The sequence below is a fragment of the Orycteropus afer genome, unplaced genomic scaffold (assembly GCF_000298275.1).
Source record: "Orycteropus afer afer isolate SDZICR_OR568_19922 unplaced genomic scaffold, OryAfe1.0 scaffold00080, whole genome shotgun sequence".
NCBI classification, from domain to species: Eukaryota; Metazoa; Chordata; class Mammalia; order Tubulidentata; family Orycteropodidae; genus Orycteropus; species Orycteropus afer.
This window is the reverse complement of record NW_006921667.1, coordinates 10,502,924-10,529,310: the sequence shown is the minus strand read 5'-3', so window position 1 is coordinate 10,529,310 and position 26,387 is coordinate 10,502,924. Positions and strand designations below refer to the sequence as shown.

The window sequence follows — 26,387 nt, the reverse complement described above, 5'->3', positions numbered from 1 at the left end:
TGTGTTTAAAGTTGGATGTGAAGTAATTGCATAGGTTAGGTGGGGAGTATTTTGGAATTCCTTTAAAGAAAGAAGGCTGTGTGTGTATGTTGGGGAGGGGTGTGCTTGTGCTGGGCAGCCAAGGAGTGGAATGTAGTAGACACTTCTTGTATGTATTTGCCCTGAATCCTTTCCTTTGGGGGCCAGTTTTTCCCTCTCTCCATGTGGCTCTGGGGACATCCAGTGACAGACTCCTGACTGCTTTTGCCTCAGTACAAGGGTGGACATCTGAACCATGCTGGGCACACAAGGAGAAGGGAGCTGATCCTACTTGGTACTCCTCACAGCCTTTCTCACTCCTTTCTCATGGGCTGAGCACATCCTTTGAACCCTGATCCAGACTGGTCAAGGGGGGGCAGCAGTTAAAGTCTCCCGTGTCCACACTGCCCTTCTGTCTGTCAGTGGGTCGCAGATGTGTAACAGAGGGCTACCTGAACGAGAGAGGATCCTGCTGATGGCAAATGACAGCTTCGCTAAGCAAAATGGAAGACTAAGCTGGAGCTGCTTTCCCTAGCAAAGTAATGCCTGGCCTTCAGGTATCTGCCAAAAGGGACAGTGGGCAGCGTGGGGGCAAGGGGAGTCCTCCCAGGTAGCCCAGCTCTTGTCCCCAACCCTAGCCCCACTCAGCAGGAAACTGCCAGGGGATATGCAAGCCCACTCCCACCTCACTCACTCACTAGGCAAGGGCAAGCGTGGGCATGGAGTCTGACTGCCTGCCTGGAAGGCCATCTCTGCCTGCTGTTTGACCCCAGCAAGCTACCCACCTCTCTGAAGCTTCAGTCCTTCATCTGTAAATAGGACAAAGAGTGTCCATGCCTCATTCCCAAAGCCCACCAGGAATAGCTTATGGCACTAGGTGGCTGGGGCACAGTTGTATCTGGAACCCACTCCGCCTGTCCCAGCTCTCCTTATCTTGGGCCCTAGCACATCTCCTCACTGCCACTGGAAACAATCCCAAGCCCCTCTACTGAGGGCTTCCTGCTGACCCCTCTGGGTGAGCAGACAGAGTTACAAGCATGCACTGGAGGAGGGACTCTGTCCTGTGCCCCCTCAGAGGAATCTTAGTCTGTGGCTGGAGCCAGTGGGCCAGGCATTGATCTGCAAACTGCCCCCAGGAGACAAAGCACATTCCATAGGCTGCCATGGTTTCCTGCTACAGCTGCCCCTCCCTCTTCCCACTTCTTTTCCTCCTCCTACCTCTTACTCATTAGCCAGGCTGTAAGGTGACATGGGTTGGCTGTCAGGGGTGCCATGGCTAGCTGGACAAAGCTAGCTGGGAGACAGCTCCAGCTCATAAGCCTAGCTCATAGGCCTAGCTTGGAATGGACAGCTTCCAGGAAATAGGGCCCCCGGCCCACAGGCGCTGCTGCCCTGCACTCCAAATGCTATTCCCTGTGGGCTTTGCGGCTGAGGCATGGGCACTCTTTGTCCTTTCTGGACCCCTGGTAAGGAGGTTGGGTTGGGAAGCAAGCAAGGTTTAGGGCACAGGTAGGCGGCTGCTGCCCAGGTAGGACATGGGTGTGCCAGGGTCTGCTCATACCCTTCCCCAGAAACTGCCAATGCTGGCATCTGACCCACACCAGGTACCTCACCCTGACCTGGTGACAGCAGGATGGCCTCTTGAGGCCTGGGTGGCAGGGGGCCAGATGTGCTCAGCACAGGCAGCCCCATTCAGAAGGGGCTGGAAACCCATGCAAAGGCTCAGACAAACATCTCAAGAGGGCAAATAGGGCCCACTCATTTCTGGAACCTGTGGAGCTCTCTGATGGGGGAGAAGGAACTTCCTGCCCATCCTATTTCCAAATGAAAATAGTCTTATATGTATATTTCTGATCATAAGGGTAATAAATATGCACTTCCTGTAAAAATTTCAGGAGCTCTCGTGGCATAGTGCTTAAGGCATTTGACTGCTAACCAGAAGGCTGGTAGTTCAAACCTATCAGCCACTTCTTGCAAGGAAGATTGGGCAATCTACTTTCATAGAGATACCATCTCAGAAACCCAACAAGGGGTCACTCACTATGAATCGGATTCAACTTGACAGCAGTGAGTTTGGTGTTTGGTATGAGAATTTCAGGCAATATCCAAAGTTAGAAAGAAGAAATCTATCTCTAATCTAACCATCTGGAAAGAACCATTATTAAGATTTTGGTATATTTTATTTCACTCTTTATTAATATGAGCTGATTAAATTCTCCCACTTTGTTATAATCACAACAGCAATAGCAGTATGGGACATTTGTGTCATGCTTGCTGTGTGCTGGTCACTGTGCAAAGTGTTTCCCATGAATTACCACAGTTTTATGGGAGGAAACAGAAGTCCAGGGATAAAGGAACAACCTAAGATCACACTGCTATTTGTGGTGAGATGGGAGCAAGACTTCTGGCTTTCAGCTCTGGCTCCTTGCAAACCTGGACTGTATAGTTCACACCCCAGGTCCAGCTCTGTTAAGGGACATTTGCCCAGTGGATGGTAGTGTTTGTGGAGGGTTCCTGGAATGAAGACCCACAGGAGAGACTTCTCTGCACAGGGCAAGGGTGCTTTGAGGAAGGGGCTGTACTGTGAGAGGTGAGGGTTTCTGGGGCTTTTCTGGGCCAAAAAGCAGGGCCGAGCAGTATGAAGTGCCAGGGTCTCCCTCGGGTAGCAGGAATCCACAGGCAGGACCCTACTGGCCTGTCTGACCCTGATGCTGCCCCCAGTTCCTGTTCCAGGTGCTGACATTCCTGATCTACATGGTGAGCACGGTGTTCTGCGGGCACCTGGGCAAGGTGGAGCTGTCGTCTGTGACCCTTGCAGTGGCTGTGAGTACTTGCCAGCCCCAAGGAGGGCCTGCTGTTGGGCAATGGAGTGGGTCAGGCAGGGTGACTCAGGCCATCTGGTCTGACCCCTGCATTCTACAGATGGGGTCCAAAGGCCAGAGGTGGAGAGAGTTTTGTCCAGGGCACATTAGGACACAGCCAGGGCCAGAAGGAGGGTCCTGGCTCAGCTGCATTCACAGCTGCCTCAGCCCCTTTCCCCTCCTGGGATAACCTACCCTGAGGTACAATTGACCTGATGTCCTAGACACAGGATCTTCCCTTAAGTTCACACCTGACAAGCTCTTGTGTTTTCTTCTGTGAGCGCTCTAGTTTATCAATGTCTGCGGTGTTTCCGTGGGAGCTGGCTTGGCCTCGGCATGTGACACCTTGATGTCCCAGGTAGGGGAGCCTCCTGGAGATGGGCAGATGGCTGGGTAAGGCAAGAGCAGTCCTGACAGGTGCTGCAGGAACAGCAGGAGGAGGGTCTGCTGAAGGCCTCTCTATCCCCTCCAGGATCTTGAGCCTTAATCCTGCAGATAGGCCCTGGGGTCAGCAGTTCCATCTCCAGGGACTATATGCCATCAGGGACAGAGACTGAGTTTTGGCTTCACCCTCTTGGAGAACAACAGGCTGGTGAGAGAAGCTGTGGAGGAGAGGCATAGAAACAGGGCAGTTCCCTGGCCTGTTGCACCAGTAGAGGTCACCAAAGAGAAAAAAGATTGGAAACCTAACATGGATCACTCACTTCCTCACCCTGCCTTGCATCCCCCATCCCCCACCCCTCACTCCATTGTCATTGTTGTTATTTGCCCTCGAGTTGTACCCGACTCATAGCAACCCCTCCTTGGGTTTCCGAGGCAGTATCACTACGGAAGTAGATTGCCCAACCTTCCTTCCAAGGAGTGGCTGGTGGGTTTGTACCGCCAGCCTTCTGGTTAGCAATCAGTTGCCTTAGGTACTATGCTACCAGAGCTCCTCTCACTCCATTAAGCTGCCTACATTCGGTACTGTGTCAGACACTGATGACACAGGATGGGACCTTCCTGCCTATGTTCAAGCAGGGGTGTGCCCAACCTGCTGTGGGCCACAAAGCAGGCAAGACTAAGCTCTCTAGAGGCTCTGGGCCCCTAGTGCAGGGACCTGGCTCCTGTCCTGGCTTTATCAGTTATTCTCGGAGCTTTGCTGACCTTAGCTGTAAAGTAGAATGAATAATATTGTCCTCATTAGTCAATTCTGTCGAACAGTGGAGACAACAGGTGGACAATGGAATGGCACAGAGCTATTGTCATTGTTAGCTGCCCAACTCAAGGTGACTCCATGCACAATGAAATGAAATGTTGTGGGTCCTGTACCAGCCCTCTGATCAGCTGTGGATCAGATTGTTGTGATCCACAGGGCTTTCAGAAGTAGATAGCCATGCCTTTATCCTGGGCCATCTTAGTCTGCAAGCTCCGCTGAAACCAGCTCAGCATCATAGTAACATGCAAGCCTCTAGTGACAGATGGGTAGTGGCTGTGCATGTGGTGCATTGGCCTGAATACAACCTGAGTCACCTGCATTGAAGGTATAAATAACCTCTGTTATAATTCTAAGGAGCTCTGCTGGCACAGTGCCTAAGGTATTTGACTGCTAACCAGAAGGTTGGCAGTTCAAATCCACCAGCTGCTCCATAGAAGGATGATGGGGCAATCTACTTCCCTAAAGATTTGCCATTTCAGAAACCCAATGGGGGTCACTATGAGTTGGACTCAACTTGATAGCAGTGAGTTTGCTTTGGTTTTGAGTTATACTTCTATGGGCAGGCAAGCCCCTGGGCTTAGGGAAAAAGGAGACCCGGGTGGCATAAAAGGTTAAGCATTTGACTACTAGTGGAAAGGTTGGTGGTTGGAACCCACCCAGAGATGCCTTGGAAGATGGAATTCTCCATCCACTTTTGAAAACCCTATACCAAACCACTGCCATCCATTTAATTCAGACTCTTAGCCACTTCATTGGGTATCCAAGGCTGTAAATCTTTACAGAAGCAGACTGCTTTAACTTTCTTCCATGGAGTGGTTGGTGAGTTCAAACTACTGACTTCTGGTTAGCAGCCAAATGCCTTAAGCACTGCACTATCAGAGGTCCTTGAAAACCCTATGGAGTAGTTATAATCAACATACATGGGGACCCCATGAGTCCAGTTGACTAGATGGCAAGTAACAACAACATGGTGCCCTGGGCTGTCACACACACTGGAAACACTCCTCCAGGCCTGTGGCAGAGCCAGGATTTTTGCTGAACATCCCCAGCAACGGAGCACTAGGGGTGGGTATGGGGGAGCGAGCAGCACTGGCCTGGCCTGACTCCTCCAGGTTTTGCAGAGCTTTGGCAGCCACAACAAGAAGCACGTGGGCATCATCCTGCAGAGGGGCATGCTCACCTTGCTGCTATCCTGCTTTCCCTGCTGGGCACTCTTCCTCAACACCGAACAGCTCTTGCTGCTCCTTGGGCAGGACCCAGCTGTGTCCAGGTATGCTTGCTCCACTTGCTCCTGCTGGAAGCCTGGGATTCCAGGAGGTCCAGGAATACCTGAGGCAGGAAACCCAGAGGAAGCCCATTTCCCAGGCCCTTGCTTCTCTCAGCCACAAGTGGTCCCAAATGCGACATCTTGAGGGACACTATGGCATGCTGTTCCAGTTGTGACCAGCAGGGGGCAGAAAAGTACAAAAGTGAGAAATAACCTTGTGATTTGCAGTTCTGTCCTTGAACATAGTAAAAAAAAAAATAAACAAAAATATCAAACCAAACTCGCTGCCATGGAGTTGCTTCTGACTGATAGTGACTCCTCCTTGAGTTTCTGAGGCAGTATTTCTACAGAAGTAGATTGTCCAATCTTCCTTCTGAGGAGTGGCTGGTGGGTTTGAACTGCCAGTCTTCTGGTTAGCAGCCAAATGCCTTAGGCACTACATCACCAGGGCTCCTTTGAACATAGTTGTTGTTGTTGTTAAGTGCCGTCGAGTCGTTTCCGACTCATAGCGACCCCATGCTGCTGTGCACAGCGTTCTGCTGTGAACGAAACACTGCCCGATCCCACGCCAGCCCCACAATCCCTGCTGTACTTGAGCTCATCATTGCAGCCACCGTGTCAATCCATCTCGTTGAAGGCCTCCCTCTCTTTCGTCGACCCTCCACCCTACCAAGCATGACATCCTTCCCCAGGGAATGGTCCCTTCTTACAACATGACCAAAATAGGTGAGATGAAGTCTGGCCATTCTTGCTTCCAAGGAGCATTCTGGCTGCACTTCCTCCAGGACAGATCTGTTAGTTGAACATAGTAGGAGCTTCCTAAATGCTTTTGAAGAAATGAAGTGTGTACTACCTCGTATCCCAAAAAGGAAAAAGAGGACTAAGACAATTTCTGATAATTTACACATAGACTATTATTAAATATAGAAGCACCCTCTCTTGGGATACCTTGTTTATTTTATATTATGCTTCTCTAGGTGCACTGGTAGCATAGTGCCTAAGGCACTTGACTGCTCACCAGAAGGCTGGTGGTTCAAACCCACCAGTCACTCCTCGGAAGGAAGGTTGGGCAATCCTACTTCCGTAGTGATACTGCCTCAGAAACCCAAGGAGGGGTCGCTATGAGGCGTCAGGGCCAACTCAATGGCAAACAACAACAGAGGTGCACTGGGCTTCAGCTCCTTGCACCTTCTAGCATCTAGTAGCAGCTGCCCTTGACTGCTGGCATTTCATATGCTTTGGCCGAGTTCTGCAGGGCCTGATAAATCCTCTTCTCAAACCCTGATGCCCATGATGTCCCTGGGGCAGAAGCCTAGCCACTATTCACAGAGGTTAAAGCTGAGAAGGTTCTGCCTTCCCTGGGCTGCCTCTGGTCATCTTCATGCTTCTCCTTCTCTTGCAGATTAACCCAGGACTATGTGATGATTTTCATCCCAGCACTTCCTGTAAGTGCCCCTATCTCTGGGCTTTTTATTCTGCTGAGCAAAGAGGAGGCTGGAATTATTCTTATCTAAATTCTGGCTTTCTGCCTTTCCATTGTACCTGCTCAGGAGGCACATCTCAGTCAACAATGATCCCTGCAAAGCCACAAGAAAGGCTGAAATGGTAGGAGAACAGGAGTTAGAATTCCAATAGTTGCAAATAGTTGCAAATTAGAAAACTATTTATCGGAGAAAATTTGGAAAGTGCGGGGATAAAAAATTTCAAATTACCTACCAATCCTACCAAAGTCCCTGGATGGTGCAAATAGTTTGTTCTTGGCTGATTACCAAAAGGTTGTTTTTGAACATACCTAGCAGCTTTGTGGGAGAAAGACTTAGCTGCTTCTGTAAAGATTACAGCCAAGAAAATCTATAGAACAATTCAACTCTGTAACACGTGGGTTGCTATTTATTTATTTAATAATCTTACTACTTAGAGAGAACACATAAGTAATGTGTCTTTCCAGGATTACTTCTACCAATGGGTGTGTATGTTCAAACACACACATATATACAAATAGTTTGAAATAGGGTCAGTGTATATATATGTATATATATAGTATTCTAACCTGCTTATTCCAACATAAAATATGTCAGTAGTCTCCTGGTGTAATTAAATAGCCTCCTACAATATCAGTTTAAAAAGCTACATAGTATTGCATCATATGTTGTTGTTAGACCAGGTGGCAACTAACAACAGTGCCTATAGTTATGCCATTCAGCCAGTCCTGTTTTCAATGTCACTATTATAAACAAACTTGTGATAAACATTGTTGAAAAATCTTTGTGGATGTGCATAATGATTTCCTTAAGATGCATTACTGGAATTGAGTTCTTTGGTCAATGGCTTTTGATACATATTGCCCAACTGTACCAATTTCTACTCCCATTAGGGGTACATGAGAGCTCTACTTTCCCAACATCAACACAGGGTATTTTAGATTTAAAAAAAAAAAAAAAAAATTAGAAATTGCCCAAAGGGCATGAAGGTGGAAGGAGCACACAGAGTCACTGTACCAAAAAGAATTGGTCAATGTTCATCCATTTCAGGAGGTGGCATATGATCAAGAACCGATTTTATTGAAGGAAGAAGTCTAAGCTGCACTGAGATAATTGGTGAAGAACAAGTCTCCAGGAGTTGATGGCATACACACTGAGATGTTTCAACAAATGGATGCCACACTGGAGGCACTCATTTGGGTATTCCAAGAAATTTGGAAGACAGCTACCTGGCCAACTGACTGGAAGAGATCCGTATTTGTATTCATTCCAAAGAAAGGTGATCCCACAGAATGTGGAAATTACTGAACAACATCATTAATATCACACATAAGTAAAATATTACTGAAGATAATTCAAAAATGATTACAGCAATATATTGACAGGGAACTGCTAGAAATGCAAGCTGGATTCAGGGAACAAGGGATATCACTGCTGATGTCAGATGGCTCTTGGTTGAAAGCAAAGAATGCCAGAAAGATGTTTATTTGTGTTATATTGACTATGCAAAAACATTCGACTGTGTGGATCATAACAAATTATGGATAACATTGAAAAGAATGGGAATTCCAGATCACTTGATGGTTTTCATGAGGAATCCATACATAGACCAGGAGTCTATCATTCGAACAGAACAAGGGGATACTGCATGGTTTAAAATTTGGAAGGGAGTGTACCCTTTCACCATACTTATTCAATCTGTATGCTGAGCAAATAATCCAAGAAGCTGGACTATATGAAGAAGAGTGTGGTATCAGGATTGGAGGAAGATTCATTAACAACCTGCCACACTCAAGTGACACAACTTTGCTTGCTGAAAGTGAGGATGACTTGAAGTACTTACTGATGAAGACTAAAGACTACTGTCTGCAGTATGGATTACATCTTAACATACAAAAAACAAAAATCCTCACAATTGGATCAATAAGCAACATCATGATAAGTGGAGAAGAGATTGAAGCTGTGAAAGATTTCTTATTACTTGGTTCCACAATTAACACCAATGGAAGCAGTAAAGACTTCAGACAACATATTGTACCAGGCAAATCTTCTGCAAAAGACCTCTTTCAAGTGCTGAAGACAAAGATGTCTCCTCAAAGACTAAGGTGCACCTACCCCAAGCCATGGTATTTTTAATCACTTCATATGCATGTGAGAGCTGGACAATGAAAAGGAAGACTGAAGAAGAATTGATGTTTTTGAGTTTTGGTGTTGGTGAAGAATACTGAACGTACCATGGACTGCCAAAAGAACTAACAAATCTGCCCTCAAAGAAGTGCAGCCAGAATGCTCCTTGGAAGCAAGAGAGAGAATGGCCAGACTTTGTCTGACCTACTTTGGTCATGTTGTCAGAAGGGACCATTCTCTGGATAAGGATATCATACTTGATAAAATGGAGGGTCAGTAGAAAAGGAGAAGGCCCTCAATAAGATGGATTGACACAGTGGCTTCAATGATGGGCCAAGTACAGCAAGGATTGTAAGGCTGGCACAGGACTGGGCAGTGTTTCATTCTGCTGTCCATAGGATCACTATGAGTCAGAGCTGACCCGACGCACCTAACAACAACAACAGCAAAAGAGGTTACAGTTCAGGATTAGGAACACTAAGGCTACACTTCTTCAATCAGGACAACCTCCCTTCAGCCATACCCCAAGGCATGCCTGTCTTTGGCCTGGCTTCTGCTCTGCTCAGGCAAGTGTTGTTGGACCAGGTGGCAACTAACAACAGTGCCAAATAGTCGTGCCATAATTATTCAGCCAGTCAGAGCTCTTTTTGCTCTGCTCATAGTTGTACCCCACTCTTCTAGCAAGCCTCCTGCCCAAAGACACTCAGCTTTCTCATTCTGTGAGCTGAGAAGCCCACAACTCTATCTCATGCCATTCTCTCAGCTCTGCTGTCACTGCTGCCACCATCTCTCTGCCATCTCTTTGTGCAAGGATGCACTCCACTCTTGCTTCTTCTCTCTCTTGAGTGCAGTGCAACCACCCCTTCTGGCTCTGGGATGGCTCATTTTAACAGCAAAACTGACCAGTCTCCACATTAGAGTCCTATACACCTTATTTCCATGTTCCCACCCCCACAAGGGTGCCATGTACGTTATTTACATTACTTCCAAGGTATCCATTCCCCTTGGTGGACCACAAACACCTTACATTTGTGTAGTTCCCCCAGTTATCTGGTGGGAGTCACATGGACGATGGCTAGAAAAGTCATACTAAGTAATTCACTGCACCACAGACCAACCCTTGGCTCTTCGAGCCATTTGCCCTCTCATAGTTGAATGATTAACTTCCCCTCCCAATCATTTTAAGTATAAGCATACCATAGAAGCGTGTAAGCCAGTGACTTCATGCCTCTATCTCCCATTTTAGATAACCAATTTATAAATTGCCCATTTCCCTCAAACCAGTACTCTGAAGAGATACGCATGTTACTTTACCTCAAGAGTCTTCTGTTCCAGTAGGAACTCTGAGCAGCTGCACCCACAAGCAAAGTCAAGTCCAGAGCAAGCAATCAAATTGCAGTAACTTACACCAGTTTAGTGTCAAACATCTTTCTCTTCATTCAGTTGAGTTGTGGTCAGTTCAGCCCTAGCCATCCAAGCTAGATCCAGCTGCAAGCTTGGGAATTCACACACCTCCCTGCATTTCAGAACAGCCAGCCCCTTCTTTCTTTCTCATCCCTAGTTCCCCTGGGCTAAGTCAAAACCCATAAATTCAGGTGTCCACACAACTCCCTGCACTTCAGACTGGCCAACCTTTCCTCTTTCATCCCTAGCTTCTATAGGTTAGGTCAACAGGTGCCAAACTCAGCCCATTTCTTCATTGCTGCCACTCCCCAACGTCCACTCATCAAGTGGATCCAGGTGGTCACCAGAAGCAAGCATGCTGGCTGTTTATTCACCAGCTCCCTTTAACTTCCAGTCCTGGAAGGGGTTCCTCTCATGGACCTTAACTTTCCCACCTCGATGCACCCAAAGACAAACCTCAAAATTAAAAAAACAAAATCGTCACATTTTTCTCTCTGCAGGTCTTCCTTCAAATGCAAATCTGTTCTCTCAGCAGTCCTGGGTGGGTGTGCATGTCTTTTCAAAAACAGATTTTTTTGACTCTGAAGATACTGGATGGGGGTAAATTTTCTACCTAAGCCTCCAATACTCTCTACACAGGGTTACTGAGTTCAAACCAATAGCATTTGTTTCATCTGGGCAAATTCTAGTTTCCCTTTTAGCATATCCAATCAAGTATTGGCAAAATGCAGATTTATGCCCTCTCTGTTATCATAGTCAATATTCATTTCTATCACGCAAGGGAAACATTCAACACAAAAGAACCATTCAACATTCATAGTACATTCAGATAAACATATAACCCTTTTTAAAACATTCCAGTTTCATCTGCTCCACACCTTGAACCTGCACATTCTATGCATGTGATCTTGGACCTCTGCCTGGGTGGAACCAGAAAATCTTGGCCCATTATCAATCATCTCCTTTAATTAGCCTGCTATTGCCCAGGCTTTTCTTCCTTCAGCTGCTGCATAACATCTCTTACTTTCCTTTCAGCCATTACAGGTAACAACAACCAATGTAACCATCTAAGGATCAAAAGTTTCACTTCCCAGCCCCCTCCTTCTTTCTCTTATAAAGTCTCATACTTTCATAAGTCTGGAGCCATTGCAGCAAGTCCTGCTTCTGACATCAACTGCAAAAAGGGTATGGGGGTGGCATCCTCTGACTGCCTCTAATTTTGCAAAGGGAAGGCAGAATCACCATCAGCAGCATGAGCCCAAGTCTGATTCCTATAACATGAGACTCAGGCACGCCACCACCATCCAAGCTTTTTGCCAATTCTGATATCAACTGTTCCTCTCACAGCACTCTCTACTTTTCTATTAGGTTTGATAATTCATTGCATTAGCCACATAGAACTCACAGACAATACTCACAGTTATAGGGTTTATTAGGGAGGTAACAGGTTACAATCCAGGATCAGGAACACTCAGGATACAGTGCTTCTGTCAGGATAGCCTCCCCTTAGCTGTGCCCAAAGACATGCCTCTCTTTGCCCCTTGGCCTCTGTGGTAGTTAAATTTGTATGTCAACTTGGCTGGACCTGGTTGAGTGGCTGGGCAGCTGGTGGTAGTTATTCCCCATGATGAGACTGGCAATCAACTCCATGGTGGGATCTACCTTTGGGATGTGGTCTGCTTCCTGTATATAAGGAGAAGGCTTGGGGATAGTGTCTAGCTTACAGCACACGTGGACTCTGCATGTAGCTGTGTCATTGTTTAGCAGCCTGCCATGCTCTGCCAACCTTGGGACTTACAATGGACTTGAATTAATGCCCTGCCATATGCTTTGGTAACATCAGGACTGTGCCATTTTATTTGTTGACCTTGGGCTTGTTAGCCTCAGCAGCCAATAGCTGCCTTAGTGAAGAGATGTCTCTAGTGAAGAGATACCGGGAACAAGAGGCAGAGCTGAAGCCCAAGGTCGAGGGGCTTTCACACTGCCCCTAGAGCCTGGCACTTGGAACTCGGACTTCTAGCCTCCCAAACTGTAAGGGAATAAACTTCTGTTTGTTGAAGCCATCCCATTTCTGGTATATTCCTGTCAGAGCAGCACTCAGTAACCAGAACAGCCTCTCAGCCTGGCCTCTGCCCTGCTCAAGCAAATGTTACAAAGCTCTTTTAGCTCTGCTGAGTGGTGCACCTCACTCTGCCAGCAAGCCTTCTGCCCGGAGGCACTCAGCTTTCTCGCTCAGTGGGCAGGGAAGCCCCACTGCTCTGTCTCATGTCATTCTCTCGGTTCTGCTGTTGCTCTTGCCACCATCTCTCTGTCGTCTCTCTGTGCAGGGATCTTGGGTCCAAGGACATGCTCTACTCTTGCTTCTCCTCTTTCTTAATGGTAGAGCAATCCCCCCTTCAGATTCTGGCACAGCTCATTTTAAGCCTAGTGTAATGGCAAAACTGACCAATCTCCATACATACTGTAGAGTTCCATACATCTTATTTCCATGATCCCATCCCCACAAGGGTGCCATGTACCTTGTTTTCATTACTAACAAGCTATCCAGTACCCTTGGTGGACCACAAGCACCTCACATTTGCATAGTTCCACCAATCTTTTGGTGGGAGTCACAAAGATCATGGCTGGAAGAACCATACTAAGTAATTCACTGCATAACCAAAATAAATTATTTTACAATACATTTCTTTTATTGCTAATGAAGTTGAGCACTTTCCATATATTTTTTGGTTTGTTTTTCTTTTGTGAATGTCCATTTCCTTTGCTTATTCAATCTTTTTCTAACTATTATAATTCTTATTATAATACTTGTTCTTAATGCTTTGGAGGAAGACTCAATAACAACCTGTGTTATGCAGATGACACAACTTTGCTCACTGAAAGTGAGGATGACTGGAAACATTTACTGATGAACATTGAAGACTACAGTCTACAGTATGGATTATACCTCAATATAAAGAAAACAAAAATCCCCACAGAGGGACCAATAAGCAGATCATGATAAAGGGAGAAAAGATTGAAGTTGTCAGAGACTTCACATTGTTTGATTCTATAATCACCACCAATGGAAGCAGCAGTCAAGATATCAGATGTTGTATAGCATTGGGCAAATCTGCTGCAAAGGATCTCTTTCAAGTACTGAAGAGCAAAGATATTTCCTTGAAGACTAAGGTGTGCTTGACACAGGCCATGGGACTTGATGGCACATAACAACAACAACAACAACAACAACAACAAAGGAGCTCTGGTGGCATAGTACCTAAGGCATTTGACTGCTTACAGAAGGCTGGTGGTTCAAACCCACCAGCCACTCCTCAGAAGGAGGGTTGGGCAACCTACTTCCGTAGTGATACTGCTTCATAAACCCAAGGAGGGGTCTCTATGAGTCAAATCTGACTCAAGGGCAGTGAGTTTGGTTTTGATTTTGTTTAATATGCACATGAGAGCTGGACAATGAAAAAGGGAGAATGAAGAAGAGTCAATGCTTTTAAGTTGTGGTGTTGGCAAAGAATGCTGAAAGTACCATGGACTGATAAAAGAACTAACAAACCTGGAAAAGGTGTAGCCAGAATGCTCCTTGGAAGAGAGAATGGCTAGACTTCATCTCACCTACTTTGGTCATGTTGTAAGAAGGGTCCATTCCCTGGAGAAGGATATCATTCTTGGTAAGGTGGAGGGACAATGAAAAAGGGGAAGGCCCTCAATGAGATGGATTGACACAGTAGCTGCCACTATGGGCTCAGGTGTAGCAAAGATCATGGGGTTGGCACAGGGCCAGGCAGTGTTTTGTTCTGCTGTACATGAGGTCGCTATGATTTGGAGACGACTTGATGGCACGTAACAACAACGCTTTGTCATATATGCTACAAATATTTTTTAGTTTGTCATTTGCCTTTTAATATTTTTATATTTTTGACTTAAAAAATTTTATTGTGTATGCCATCAGATCCATAAGTCCTTTCTTTTTATGATGTCTGTCTTTGATGAGCTTAAAAAGAATTATCCTATTGCAAGACGACATAGATATTTGCCTGTATTTTCTTTGAACTCTTTTATGGTTTCTATTTTTACATCTGATACATTTAAATTTAGAAAAGTACCAGTGATTAACTATTCTCTTCCTTCTCCATTAATTTATTAAATGCTGAATTACAGCCTTGGAAACCCAGTGGGGGGGGTCACTATAAGTCAGAATTGACTCGATGGCAGTGGGTTTGGTTTCAGTTTTATATTTGGGTCAGTTTTTGGGCTTTCTAGTCTGACCCAGTATGACTCTTCTGGAACCTAATACTACAATATTTGATTTGTTATAGAGTAATGATACATGTTAATATCTGGCAATGTTGATCACAAATGGCCAAATTCACATTCCTATCTCTGTAAATGAAGCTCTGGTGGCATACTGCCTAAGGTATTTGACTGCTAACCAGAAGACTGGCAGTTCAAACCCACCAGCCACTCCTCAGAATGAAGGTTGGGCAATCAACTTCCATAGTGATACTGCCTTGGAAACCCAAGAAGGGGTCACTATGAGTAGGATCTGACTCGATAGCAGTACATTGCCTTGTGTTATCTCTGTAAAAGCAGTAGCCCTTTAGTCTTCCTGGCACCAGGGCCAATGTTCTTGAGAAGGGAACTAAGAAGAGAATGGGTCAGGGTGAACATAACATACCCCTAAACATGCTTAGGCCTGGGCTGGATATACCTCAGACACACCTACCTGTCTGAAAAATCAAGGCCCTGACTTCTTTGGGGCCCAGCCAGCTACACATTTCTTTCATATCTTATGGAAACTACTTCAAAGGGCTGTTTTCCCTATAAGCCATGCTTTGGCTCTGTAGACCAAATTCAAGGTATCTTATCAAACAGGGTCATTGGTGCTGGATTGGGGAAAACTCCTATAAAGATGACATTATGATCCCCAAGACTATAGCCCTTAGACACCTTTCAAGCCTGGAACTGAAGTCACCCCTGTGGTTCAACTTTCAGCCAAACAATAGATAGGCCTATAAGGTGAATAATAATACTAGGGAGGAAGGCACTCTTCACAATAATCGACCATATCAGATCAAAGGACAGCATTTACCCAAGAACAAAGCTCAGGAGGCAAGAAGGGATAGGAAAGAAGGACAAATGGAAATGGTAAATACAGGGAGGAAGTGGAAAGAGTGCTGTTGCATTGTGGGGATTTTAATCAGTGTCACAAAACAAAATGTGTATGAAATGTTGAATGGAAAACCAGTTTGCTCTGTAAACTTTCAACCAAATCACAATAAAAAGTTATTTAAAAAAAAAAAGATATCATTATGGCTTCTCCTTTATCAAATAAAGCAAGGTCCTTCCATAAAATGACACTGCAAAATTTAACTGCCAGTAATAATAACAACAATGACCTGGAATGCTTAAATGAGCCAGATTCTGTTTGGTAAGCACATTATGACATTAACTTTGGAAGTGTGTGTATATGTGTGTATTAACACACACAAACCAGTTACCAGTGGCTGTGGAGTCATGATGATCCCACATATGTCAGAGCAGAACTGTGTTCCGTAGAGTTTTCAATGGCTGATTTTTTGGAAGCAAATCTCCAGGTCCTTCTTCCTGGTCACTTCTAATATGTCATCCTGTGTCCTGACCAGCAAGAAGCAGCCTGTCTTCAGCACAGCCTGAACAACCATGTTCTCTGAACAACCATGGTCTTCTCCCCTGCCTCATCACCCTCCTGAATAGAGCGCTGGCTTCCTGCAGGCCCTGGGAGAAGCTCTGCTTTGCAGGCCAAAGTGGCCCCTTTGACTGTTGCCCAAACTTGTTCTATTTGAGCCCCATACTCTGCCAGCTATCTCCCATTGGAGCAGAGGGGGAGCCCTGAAGGATCTTCCTGGATGAGCAGGCCCAGTGCCTGATTTTGGCTTTACCCTGGGGCCATGAACTTGGGTATCTATGTCCTAGAAAGAAATGTCTCTTAATGTTCATCTGGAGTTTGTTGTTGTTTGTTGATTTTTTTTTTTTTTTTTTTTAATACAGGCAATCTTTCTCTATAGCCTTCTGGCAAAATACTTGCAAAATCAGGTACAGGTCCCTGGCTGGGGGTGGAGGCGGGGAACTCCCTTCTGCCATAGCAGGCTGCCAATTGATACCCACTTAATTCTAACTCAGTGGGACAGGATGGACACCTGTGTTCTTTCCCTCTCTTTCCATCATCTGTGAACCAGGATGTCAGAGGAGGAAGCCCTGGATCATTTCTAAACTGCTGTCTCACAACCTGACCAACAAGAATCAGCATGCTCCCAGCCTGCTACAAAGCTGACATGTCTGGGCTTGTTCATACTCCCTCAGTTCTACTCACGCCTTAGTAAAAAAGCCCTTGCATTTAAGGAACTGAGGTTACTTGTGGCCTTAGGCCAGTGGCCAATCTTCATTTATTTCAGGGGATCATCTGGCCTGAAGTCTTCAGTGGCATTGTGGGGAACTGTGTCAACGGCTTAGCCAACTATGCCCTGGTTTTTGTGCTGAACTTAGGGGTCAGGTGAGCAGCTCCTGCCATGAGCATGGGGGGCGGTGTTACTGGGCTAAAGGGTGTGGTTAGGGAGCATCACCCACTGAGCCTCCCCTTACAGGCAGAAGGAAGTCAGTACCATCACCTCACAAGACAAGGACTTGAGGGGGGTTGCTATGCTGTCCTGAAGTGGAGAGACCATAAGAAGGGAGCCTGTTGGTCATCAGGTGTCCTTCAGCATTTCTGCTGTGGGCTTAGTCCAGTGGGAGGAGGACCATTCCCCATCAAGGAGAAAGGGGAGGGCCTACTCCACCTTCCTCCAGACCCAGACCACCAGGAGATGCTGACAAGTGGAGTCCTGACAGAGTAGATCCCAGAACATGGTACTAATTGCTGTCTGTGTGGCACTCAGAGATCCCTCTGGTTACTGGGCAGGGTTGACTCCAGGGACAGGGGTGCTGGCTAGGCCATGGCTGTGCCCCTTTTCTGCCCCATGCTGGCTGTCAACAGGGAAGCCACTTACACCCACAGAAAAAGTAGTGAGGGTCCTAGGAGAGAACAAGGGACCATTTCAGCATCAGCCACAGCTGTATTCCCTCCCTTCTAGGGGCTCTGCTTATGCCAACACCATCTCCCAGTTCATGCAAACCATCTTCCTCTTCCTCTACATTGTGCTCAAGAAGCTGCACTTGGAGACGTGGGCAGGTACATATGAAGGGCACCCTTGAGCAGCACTAGAATAAGGAGTGGGCATCACCAGGTGGAGGACTCAGGCCTTGTCTCTGCCTTGCTTTCATTTCCCTTTAGAGCTCCCTCCTTCTCCTTTGTTCCATCCCCCACACACACCCCAGTACCCACACTCCTGAAGGTCCACCCCATGCAATGCCCCAGTGCTGTAGAGCCCTGCTGGGGACAGGGTGCTACTGGATTCACCAGAGAAGCCTGGCCCAGTGAGCTTCCTACGGTGTCGATTACAGTAATAACACAGGCAGAAATCTTAGGTGTGCCTGGCATTCCTTGCCTTGTTTAAATCTCTCCATCTTCTAGGGAGGAAACTGAGAGACAGAGAGAGAGAGAGAGAGAGAGAAACAGAGAGGTTAAATAATTTGTCTAACATGTCAGAGGTCCTAAGTGGTGGGCTGTGGACTTGAATCTGTGCCTGTAGGATCCCAGGTCTTAGAATCTAAGCACTGCACTTGTTTGCCTTCTGAAAGCTGATTGTCAAATGTGGGTTCCTCCAAAACCTAGGGCTTGGCTAGGGCGGGGGTGGGGGAGGCAGGGAGCAGGGAGTCCTGCAGGCTTACACCACTCTTCTAGCCTGCACAGCCTAGCTGCTATAAGAGTTCCTTAATCATTCTTGACCTCAGATTTTCCTGCAATAACCCTTCAGGGAGGCAGGATGAAGACTAGGACTCAAGGTTTTCAGATGAGAGGATCGAGTATTACCTGAGACCCCATGGTGTTAAGGGGAAGGATGGAGACCAGCCCTCATGTCTCATCCTGGTCCTGAGCCACTCCATCATCTGACTCTGCTTCTGGCCAGGATGTCACTGTCCTATGCCTGCATGCTTCTTCTACCTCCCCAATATCGCTCCAGGACCAGCTATCCTCTATTCCCCGTGTGCAAAATGACAAGAGCTTGGGGCTGCACTCCTGGTGGTGGGGCATGCCTGATCTGTGGGTGGCTGCTGCTCAGCTCTCAAACTTCTGATCCTAGGCTGGTCCAGCCAGTGCCTGCAGGACTGGGGCTCCTTCTTCTCTCTGGCAATCCCCAGCATGCTCATGATGTGCATCGAGTGGTGGGCCTATGAAATTGGGAGCCTCCTCATGGGTATGTAGAAGAGGACAGGATGGGGCACCAAGTATGGACAGCTTACCCAGCCCAGAAGCACCCTGCCCTAGATGGGGAGTTCACCAGCCCCCTTCTGAGTCCATAGGCAATTCCCAGCACAGTCTGGCTGGTAGTGTTGTCTATCTGTTGCTCACCTGTCTCTCCCATCTGCGCTGGGAGCTCCCCAAAGGTAGGCCCGTGCCTTTTGTGCCTTCCATCTTCTAACTCTGAGTCCCCAGCATTGCCCAGCACCAGGCCTGGCATCCCGTGGGTCTCTATGAGAGCTGACTGAGTCAGTGAAGGAGTGAGGGTGGGAGGGTGAACAGCAGCAAGGGCTTGGAAAGTGCAGGGCTCACCTGGCACTTCTCATGCGTTTATCATGGAGCTCAGCACAGAGTTGAAACATGCTGAAAATTAGAAAGCCTGGCCTGGAACAACCTCTAGAGACCTACTAGTTCCGTCCCTGTCCCATTTACAGATGAGAAAATAGGACACCAAGAATAAGGTAAATAGTCTAAAAACACTGCCATCAAGTCGATTCTGATTCATAGTGACTGTACAGGACAGAGAAGAACAGCCCCACAGGGTTTTCAAGCTGTAAATCTTTACAGAAGTAGATTGCCTCTTTTCTCCTGCGGAGCAGCTGGTGGGTTCAAACTGCTGACCATTCAGTTAGCAGCCAAATGCTTTAAGCACTATGCCATCAAACCAAAAAAGCCAAACACACTATCATCTAGTCAATTTTGATTCATAGTGACCCCACTGAGTTTCCAAGGCTGTAAATCTTTAAGGAAGTAGATTGCCTCATCTTCCTCCTGCAGAGCAGCTGGTGGACTTGAACTGCTGACCTTCTGGTTAGCAGCCAAATGCCTTATCCACTATACCACCAGAGCTAATTACTATGCCACCAGAGCTCCAGTCACCCAGAGAATTGATGGTGTGACTCAGGCCCAAACTCAGGATTCCTGACCTTAGCCCATGTGTCATTTAAAGACAGACCCTCCCTTATCACCTCTGTTCCTGTGAGGAGCATCCTGCAGGACTTTCTATGAGAACAACTAGGAAAGTTTTCCTAGAAGGTGGAAGGCCAAGTAGGAAAATTTTGGCTGCAAATCTGTTCTTCAGAATCATTTGCTCTTTTGTCTCCAGAGCAGAGAAGCATGGTGTCAGCCCAGAGTCTGGGATCCTCCTCACTGACTAGGTGGCAGTTGACAACCTGAGTGATGGATTCCTTACCACTCACCACTGTGCCTCCTCTGTCTCCCAAACAGGTCTGCTCAGTGTGCTGGACCTCTCTGCCCAATCTGTCATCTATGAGGTGGCTTCAATGACGTACATGGTGAGGGCTCCTGTAGGTGTGCTTTCGCAAACCTTCCACCTGGGGCCCAAGTCCCATTGACCACTAGGGGGTATTGTGGGGATAGACTGTCCCACATAGGGCATCTTTGTCTCCTGGGCACCCCTATGGGACCTCTCCGTGAGGACCGTGAGGTACCTTGGGGTGAGGAATCCTCTCTTACCTCCTGAATCCATCAGGTCCCTGACCTGCTTGGCTGAAGCCTGAGCTTGGATAGAGGTGACACACAGAAATGTAATATTCAGTTCACATAATTGTAGAATTTTTTGGAATTTATTAACATCTTTTGCAAATTGGGAGATTTCATATAATAATCTAGATGTTTGGCTTTTCCTAAAAACAGGCTTTCCAGTTAGGGATGAGCCCAAATTCCTGCATACCTAGTCAGTGAGACCTGAGAGATACCAATCCGGCTACAGTTTCTACACCCCTTTACTCCCTATAGAAACATGCTATCTACCAGGCTCCTGAGGGCATTGAGTCTGTGATCCTGCTTTAAACAAAGGATTCACAAAAATCTGTATTTATAAAATTAATCGATCAGGTAATTCTTATTTTTACAATTTTTTTCTACTGATTTTTTTTCTTCACTGAGCTTTTCTGGCATGTGTAAGACGACATTCACCTCTGTAAAATTCATTTACTCATGTGTTTCTGGCAACACATTGATTTCAGTTGCAAGGCCTACATTACTGCGAGGTCTCTGATGGAGTGAGTAGTGTGGGGTTGGTGAGAGAATGATTCTGTGGTTCACTTGTGGTACTCCCAGGCCATGTCCCAACCTCAGATCTCATTGCCCTGCCATCTGCAACAATGACTGACCTCTCCTCATATCCAGTCTGTTCCATTCACTCTCTCCTGGCTAGGCTGGTAGGCTCCTCTGCCTCAGCCCTGGCCTCTTCCTGGCTTAGGATGCCAAACTCATCTCAGGGGCTGGACGGTGGCTCCACTGACTGCACCTTCATCTCTCTGATTCAGATTCCTCTGGGGCTCAGCATTGCGGTCTGTGTCCGAGTGGGGACAGCTCTAGGAGCTGCAGACACTGTGCAAGCAAAGCGGTCGGCCATCTCAGGAGTGCTATGCACAGGTGGGTAGGAGTCCTCTCTTCATGAGACACTGTTACGAATGAGTCAAAGGCCTGGGCCAGAAGGAGGGCCTGGCACACTAGGATCTAGGACAGCCAAATGATTTACCTTCCAAAGCTGCCATCCAACCCAGAGTGGCCCCTGCTGATGAGAAGCTGATAGCTGCCCCTCTCCTAGGACACTCAGCCCCAGAAAGCGACCCAAAACATGTCTTTCTTATTTGCCTTGTCCCCTCCTCAGTCATCCCCTGCTGTTGAGACCCTTGGAATCTCTGGGGACAGCCTGCCAGTTTAGCTTCCACCACTCAGGGTAGGCAAAATCACGACTCATTGAAAGCCTTTCATCCTCAGAATTCACCCTCCAGCTGTAGCTCTTTCTAAAGGTCTGCTTTTCCAGCTTGGAACCTGCTTATCTCATCCATCTGCAACCCATGGCTCTGTTTTCTGAAATTAACAGATTCAGACAAGCTCATCTGTGTGGAGCAGTGGTTCTCATGCATCAACCTGCACTGGAATCATCTATAGTGCTTGTGAAAACTGGTTGTTGGGCCTCACCCAGCAGAATTGTGATTTAGTAGGTTGGATACCCATCTAAAAATTTGCATTTCTAACAAGTCATCAGGTGAGAACTGATGATACTGGTCTAAGGACTACACTTTGAGAACCACTGGAGTAAAGACATTATATATGTTGCAAAACATAGGTGACTGCAAAACAGTATGATCTTAATCTGAATGAATGACTAATATGTTAGGACCTGTGATCAAAGGCTCCTCAGAGTACAGGGTTTGGGAGATCTCTACTGCTTTTCTAAGCTGGGGTCTTTCTTGGATTCGGTCTGTCAATGCTGTTCCCTTTGTTTTTTCCAGTTGGCATGTCCCTGGTCACAGGCGCCATGTTAAGCATCCTGAAGAATAAACTGGGGCATATTTTCACCAATGATGAGTAAGTGGGTAATCAGTTTTTTTCACTGATTCAAGGAAAATGTTTAAATCTCACTGGGAGGACTCCCTGTTTGGGGCATCCACCCTATGCTTGTGCACCTAAGCCCCTTCTTCCATTATTTCCTTGTCCAAACTAATCTAAGGGCAGTAGCAAAATTGTGTGTGGGTGTGTAAGGGGTATTCTGGAGTTTAATTTGTGGCCCACAGACAAAAAAAAAAAAAAAAAATCAGGGCTGTCATTTATGTTTGCACAGGGGAATGACCTCTATTTTTAAAATATGGGAGGAGAATAAAAACCAGTTATCATCAAGTCAGTTCCAACTCATGGCAACACTATGTGTATCAGAGTTGAACTGCTCCATAGGGTTTTCACGGCTGATTTTATAGAATTAGATTGCCAGGCCTTTCTTCTGAGGTGTCTCTGGATGGACTTGAACCCCCAGCCTTTTGGTTAGCTAGCAGCTAGCACATTAATCATATGCACCACCCAGGGCTCCTGAGGGAGAACAGAAGGGACATAAATGGGTATCTAAAGTAAAGTCTTTTCTTAGGGCTCTAAGTAAGTGTTCTTTCCCACTTTTTCTGCAGAAAAGTCATAGCCCTGGTGAACCAGGTCTTGCCAATTTACATCGTCTTTCAGCTCTTTGAAGCCATCTGTGTGAGTACTAGTGTAATCCAAACCCTGATCCCCAAAAGTGCATGAGTCTGTGTTCACTTGCTGAGTGAACTCAGAGAGTTTTTGTGAGGATTAATGAGTTAGTATATGTAAAGGGCTAACTAATAGTAAGTAACTATATAGTATTTGATGTTATTTGTTCTATTACTATTCAAAGCAATGGCTCCCTTCATCTTCTTAAATTCCAACAAGCCAAAAAAGGAAATTAAGATTAGCAAAACACTGAAAAATTCCATGAGTATAAAATCACAAACCGTTTTCTTCCTGATTCCTCAAGAGCTGAGGCCACTGGCCCATGCTTCAGAATGGTCAAGAGCTCAACAGCAGCCAGAAGAAAGGGGCTTTTCTGAGAACGAATGAGTTAATACAGAGGAATCTAAATTGGTGGTGTGGTGCCTAAGGCATTTGACTGCTAACCAGAAGGCTGGCAGTTCAAACCCACCAGCCGCTCCTCAGAAGTAAGATTGGGCAATCTACTTTGGTAGTGATACCCACCTTGGAAACCCATGGAGGGGTTGCCATGAGTCAGATCCGATTCTATGGCAGCGAGTTTGGTTTTTCTGGTTTATGATCACTAAAGTACAAGTCGCCATTGAGTTGATTGCAACTCATGGCAACCCCATGTGTGTCAGTGTAGACCTGGGCTTTATAGGGTTTTCAGTGGCTGATTTTTTGGAAGAGGTCACCAGGTCTGTTTTCTAAGGTGCCTCTGGGTGGTCTCAGACTATCAACCTTTCAATTACCAGCCAGGTGACTTAATAGTGTGCATTCTCCAGGGACTCTCACTAAAGTATAGGTCTCATTTAATGCAAATTTAATTACATGAATTTTTGAGAAGCACGACATGAAAAAACCACAAAATTAATGTCTAATTTTACAAGCAGAATTTGAAGTCATATGACTCCTACTTTAGTTATAGGAATTCTTCAGGAATACAGAAAGGGATGCCTAAAATCCAACAACTCTGTATAAAGATGTGCCCTAAATTGTTGTTGTTGTTGTTAGTTGCTGTTGGGTCACCGCTTACTTATTGTGACCCTTTGAAAAATGGAAGGAAACATTACCTGGTCATGTACTAGCCTCATAATCCTTGATATATTTGAGCCCATTGTTGCAGCCACTGTGTCAGTCCATCTTTTGAGGGTCTGCCCCTTTTTTGATGACTCTCCACTTTATTAAGCATGACATCCTTCTCCAGGGAATGGTCCCTTCTGACAACATGACTAAAGTAGTCTGGCCATTCTTGCCTCCAAGGACCATTCAGGCTGCACTTCTTCCAGGACAGATTGGGTCTTTCTTCTGGAAGTCCATGGTATTTTCAGTATTCTTCGCCAACACCATAATTCAAAGGCATCAACTCTTTTTTGGTTTTCCTAGTTCATTGTCCAGCTTTCACATGCATATGAAGTGATTGAAAATACCATGGCTTGGACTAAGTGCACTTTAGTCTTCAAAGTGACATCTTTGCTCTTCAACACTTTAAAGAGGTGTCTTTGAAGCAGATTTTCCCAGTGCAATATGACATCTGATTTCTTGACTGCTGCTTCCATGGTTGTTGAGTGCGAATCCAAGTAATTAGCAACACAGAAATCCTGCACTCCAGGCCTTTCCTTGATAGGATTGAGGGAGGGAAGGCCTGTACAATGATTGTTATCAATTCATATAAAAAATAACCCATTGAGAGAAATTATATTTATGAAGGATTTTTCCAAAGCACTCTAGGAATTCCATCCAGTTATCTAAATATTCTAGGATTTACCTTTGAATCAAGCCGGACATCTAGGATGCAGTGTGGGTCACAAGTTCTTAGCTTCAGCAGAACAGCTTTCTCTAGGCTATGTTCTAACTTACTCTAGTTCTTACAAAGAACATTAAAAGAAACTATTTTATAGAGCACATTTTTGCATTTGTTACAGGACATTGTTAAGGACATTATTCTTATTTTTCTTTAGTGCCACAATTGAGAAATTGCTTTTATAATTAAGTTTGCCTCCTCTTCCAGTGGGACCAGTGATAGAATTCTTATTTTCTATGGGGGACACCTGGGTTTGATTCCCAGCCAATGCACCTCATGTACAGCCATCACCTATCTGTCAGTGGAGGCTTTTGTGTTGCTATGATGCTGACCATGTTTCAGCAGAGCTTCCAGACTAAGAGAGACTAGAAAGAAAGGCCTGGCAATCTACTTTTGAGAATCAGCCATTGTAAACCCTGTGGATCACAAGAGTCCAATCCACAGTCAATGGTGGGGATAGTGCAGGACCAGGTAGTGTTTGCATTGTGCAGACAGAGTCATGAGTTGGGGCCAGACTCAATGGCAGCTAACAACCATTCATCCAATGGCCAGCAGCACTTCTCTATTCATTTTGGGTACCAGGGAACTCAGTGACAACTTGACAGACAGCGATTGTATGGGGCCTTAAGTCTTGCATACCTCCATTCTGTCATTTTTCCTTGTGGTTATTCTATTTGATTTTTAATTTATGTTTTCCACAGACCTTGTTTTTATTTCTTATTTTTACGGCTTTATTCAGGTATAATTTACATGTCATAAAATTCATGCATTTTTAAGCATGCAGTAACATTATTTGTAACAAACCCAATCTTATATAACAACAATCTTCATAATCCAGTTCAATAATACTTCCATCATCTCCAAAAAGTCCCTGGAGTCTGTTTTGTAGTCAATCCCTGCTCCCACCACTAGCCTCAGGCAACCAGTGATTTGCTGTCTGTCTGTATGAATTTGCCTTTTCCCAATATTTTATATAAATGGAATCATACAGTATATAGTCTTTTGTGTCTTGCTTCTCTTAGGATAATATTTTTGAGGTTAATCCATGTTGTGATATGTATCAATACTTCACTGGTTTTTATGGCTGAATAATATTACACTGTATGGATATACCACATTTTGTTTATTCATTCACCTGTTGATGGATATTTTGGTTGTTTTAAGTTTGGGCAATTATGACTAACACTGCAGTGAACATTCATGTACAAGTCTGTGTATGGACATACGTTTTCATTTCTTAGGTAGAGCGCTAGGAGTTGAATTGTTGGATCATGTGATAAACTTACTTTTTAAGAAACTGCCAAACCCTTTTCAACAGTGGCTGTACCATTCCTACCAGCAGTATATGTGGGTCTCAGTTGCCCCACATCCTTGCCAATTCTTGGTATTGTTTGTCTTTTTCATTATAGCCATCCTAGAAGTCCCTGGATGGCATAAAATTAAACAGTCTGTTACTAACTGAAAGGTTGGTGGTTCAAATCCTTCTATAGGGGCCTCAAAGGAAAGGCCTGGCAATCTACTTCCAAAAGATCACTGCCACTGAAAACCTTAATGAGCACAGTTCTACTCTGAATCACATGGGATCACCATGAGTCAGAATTGACTCTGTGGCAACTGGTTTATTTTTTTGTTTATCAGGCATGCACACATATCTAACTGTAGTTTTAAAGTGCATTTCTCTAGTGACTAATGTGGTATACCTTTTCATGTGCTTATTATACATCTCTGATAAAATGTCTATTTCAAGTCTTCTGACTATTTTTTTTAATTTTTAATTCCCAGTAGGACTTTATATATAAAGAACTATATATATATATATATATATACACACACACACACACACACACA

The 26,387-nt window shown here is 45.5% G+C and overlaps 1 protein-coding gene across 1 annotated transcript in view; it reads left to right on the top strand.

Annotated features, from left to right (window-relative positions):
• The first annotated feature begins 1,361 nt into the window (after positions 1 to 1,361).
• The window catches only part of SLC47A2 (solute carrier family 47 member 2), a 63,780-nt gene continuing 38,754 nt past the window's right edge, over positions 1,362 to 26,387 (top strand). Inside the window, exons 1-13 of the mRNA XM_007941487.1 lie at positions 1,362 to 1,484; positions 2,740 to 2,841; positions 3,169 to 3,237; positions 5,199 to 5,347; positions 6,747 to 6,789; positions 16,381 to 16,425; positions 16,785 to 16,882; positions 17,460 to 17,557; positions 18,570 to 18,683; positions 19,955 to 20,022; positions 21,019 to 21,127; positions 21,994 to 22,069; positions 22,657 to 22,726. Of these exons, the coding sequence (XP_007939678.1) occupies positions 1,362 to 1,484; positions 2,740 to 2,841; positions 3,169 to 3,237; positions 5,199 to 5,347; positions 6,747 to 6,789; positions 16,381 to 16,425; positions 16,785 to 16,882; positions 17,460 to 17,557; positions 18,570 to 18,683; positions 19,955 to 20,022; positions 21,019 to 21,127; positions 21,994 to 22,069; positions 22,657 to 22,726 (1,164 nt within the window). The remainder of the gene's footprint in view (positions 1,485 to 2,739; positions 2,842 to 3,168; positions 3,238 to 5,198; positions 5,348 to 6,746; positions 6,790 to 16,380; positions 16,426 to 16,784; positions 16,883 to 17,459; positions 17,558 to 18,569; positions 18,684 to 19,954; positions 20,023 to 21,018; positions 21,128 to 21,993; positions 22,070 to 22,656; positions 22,727 to 26,387) is intronic.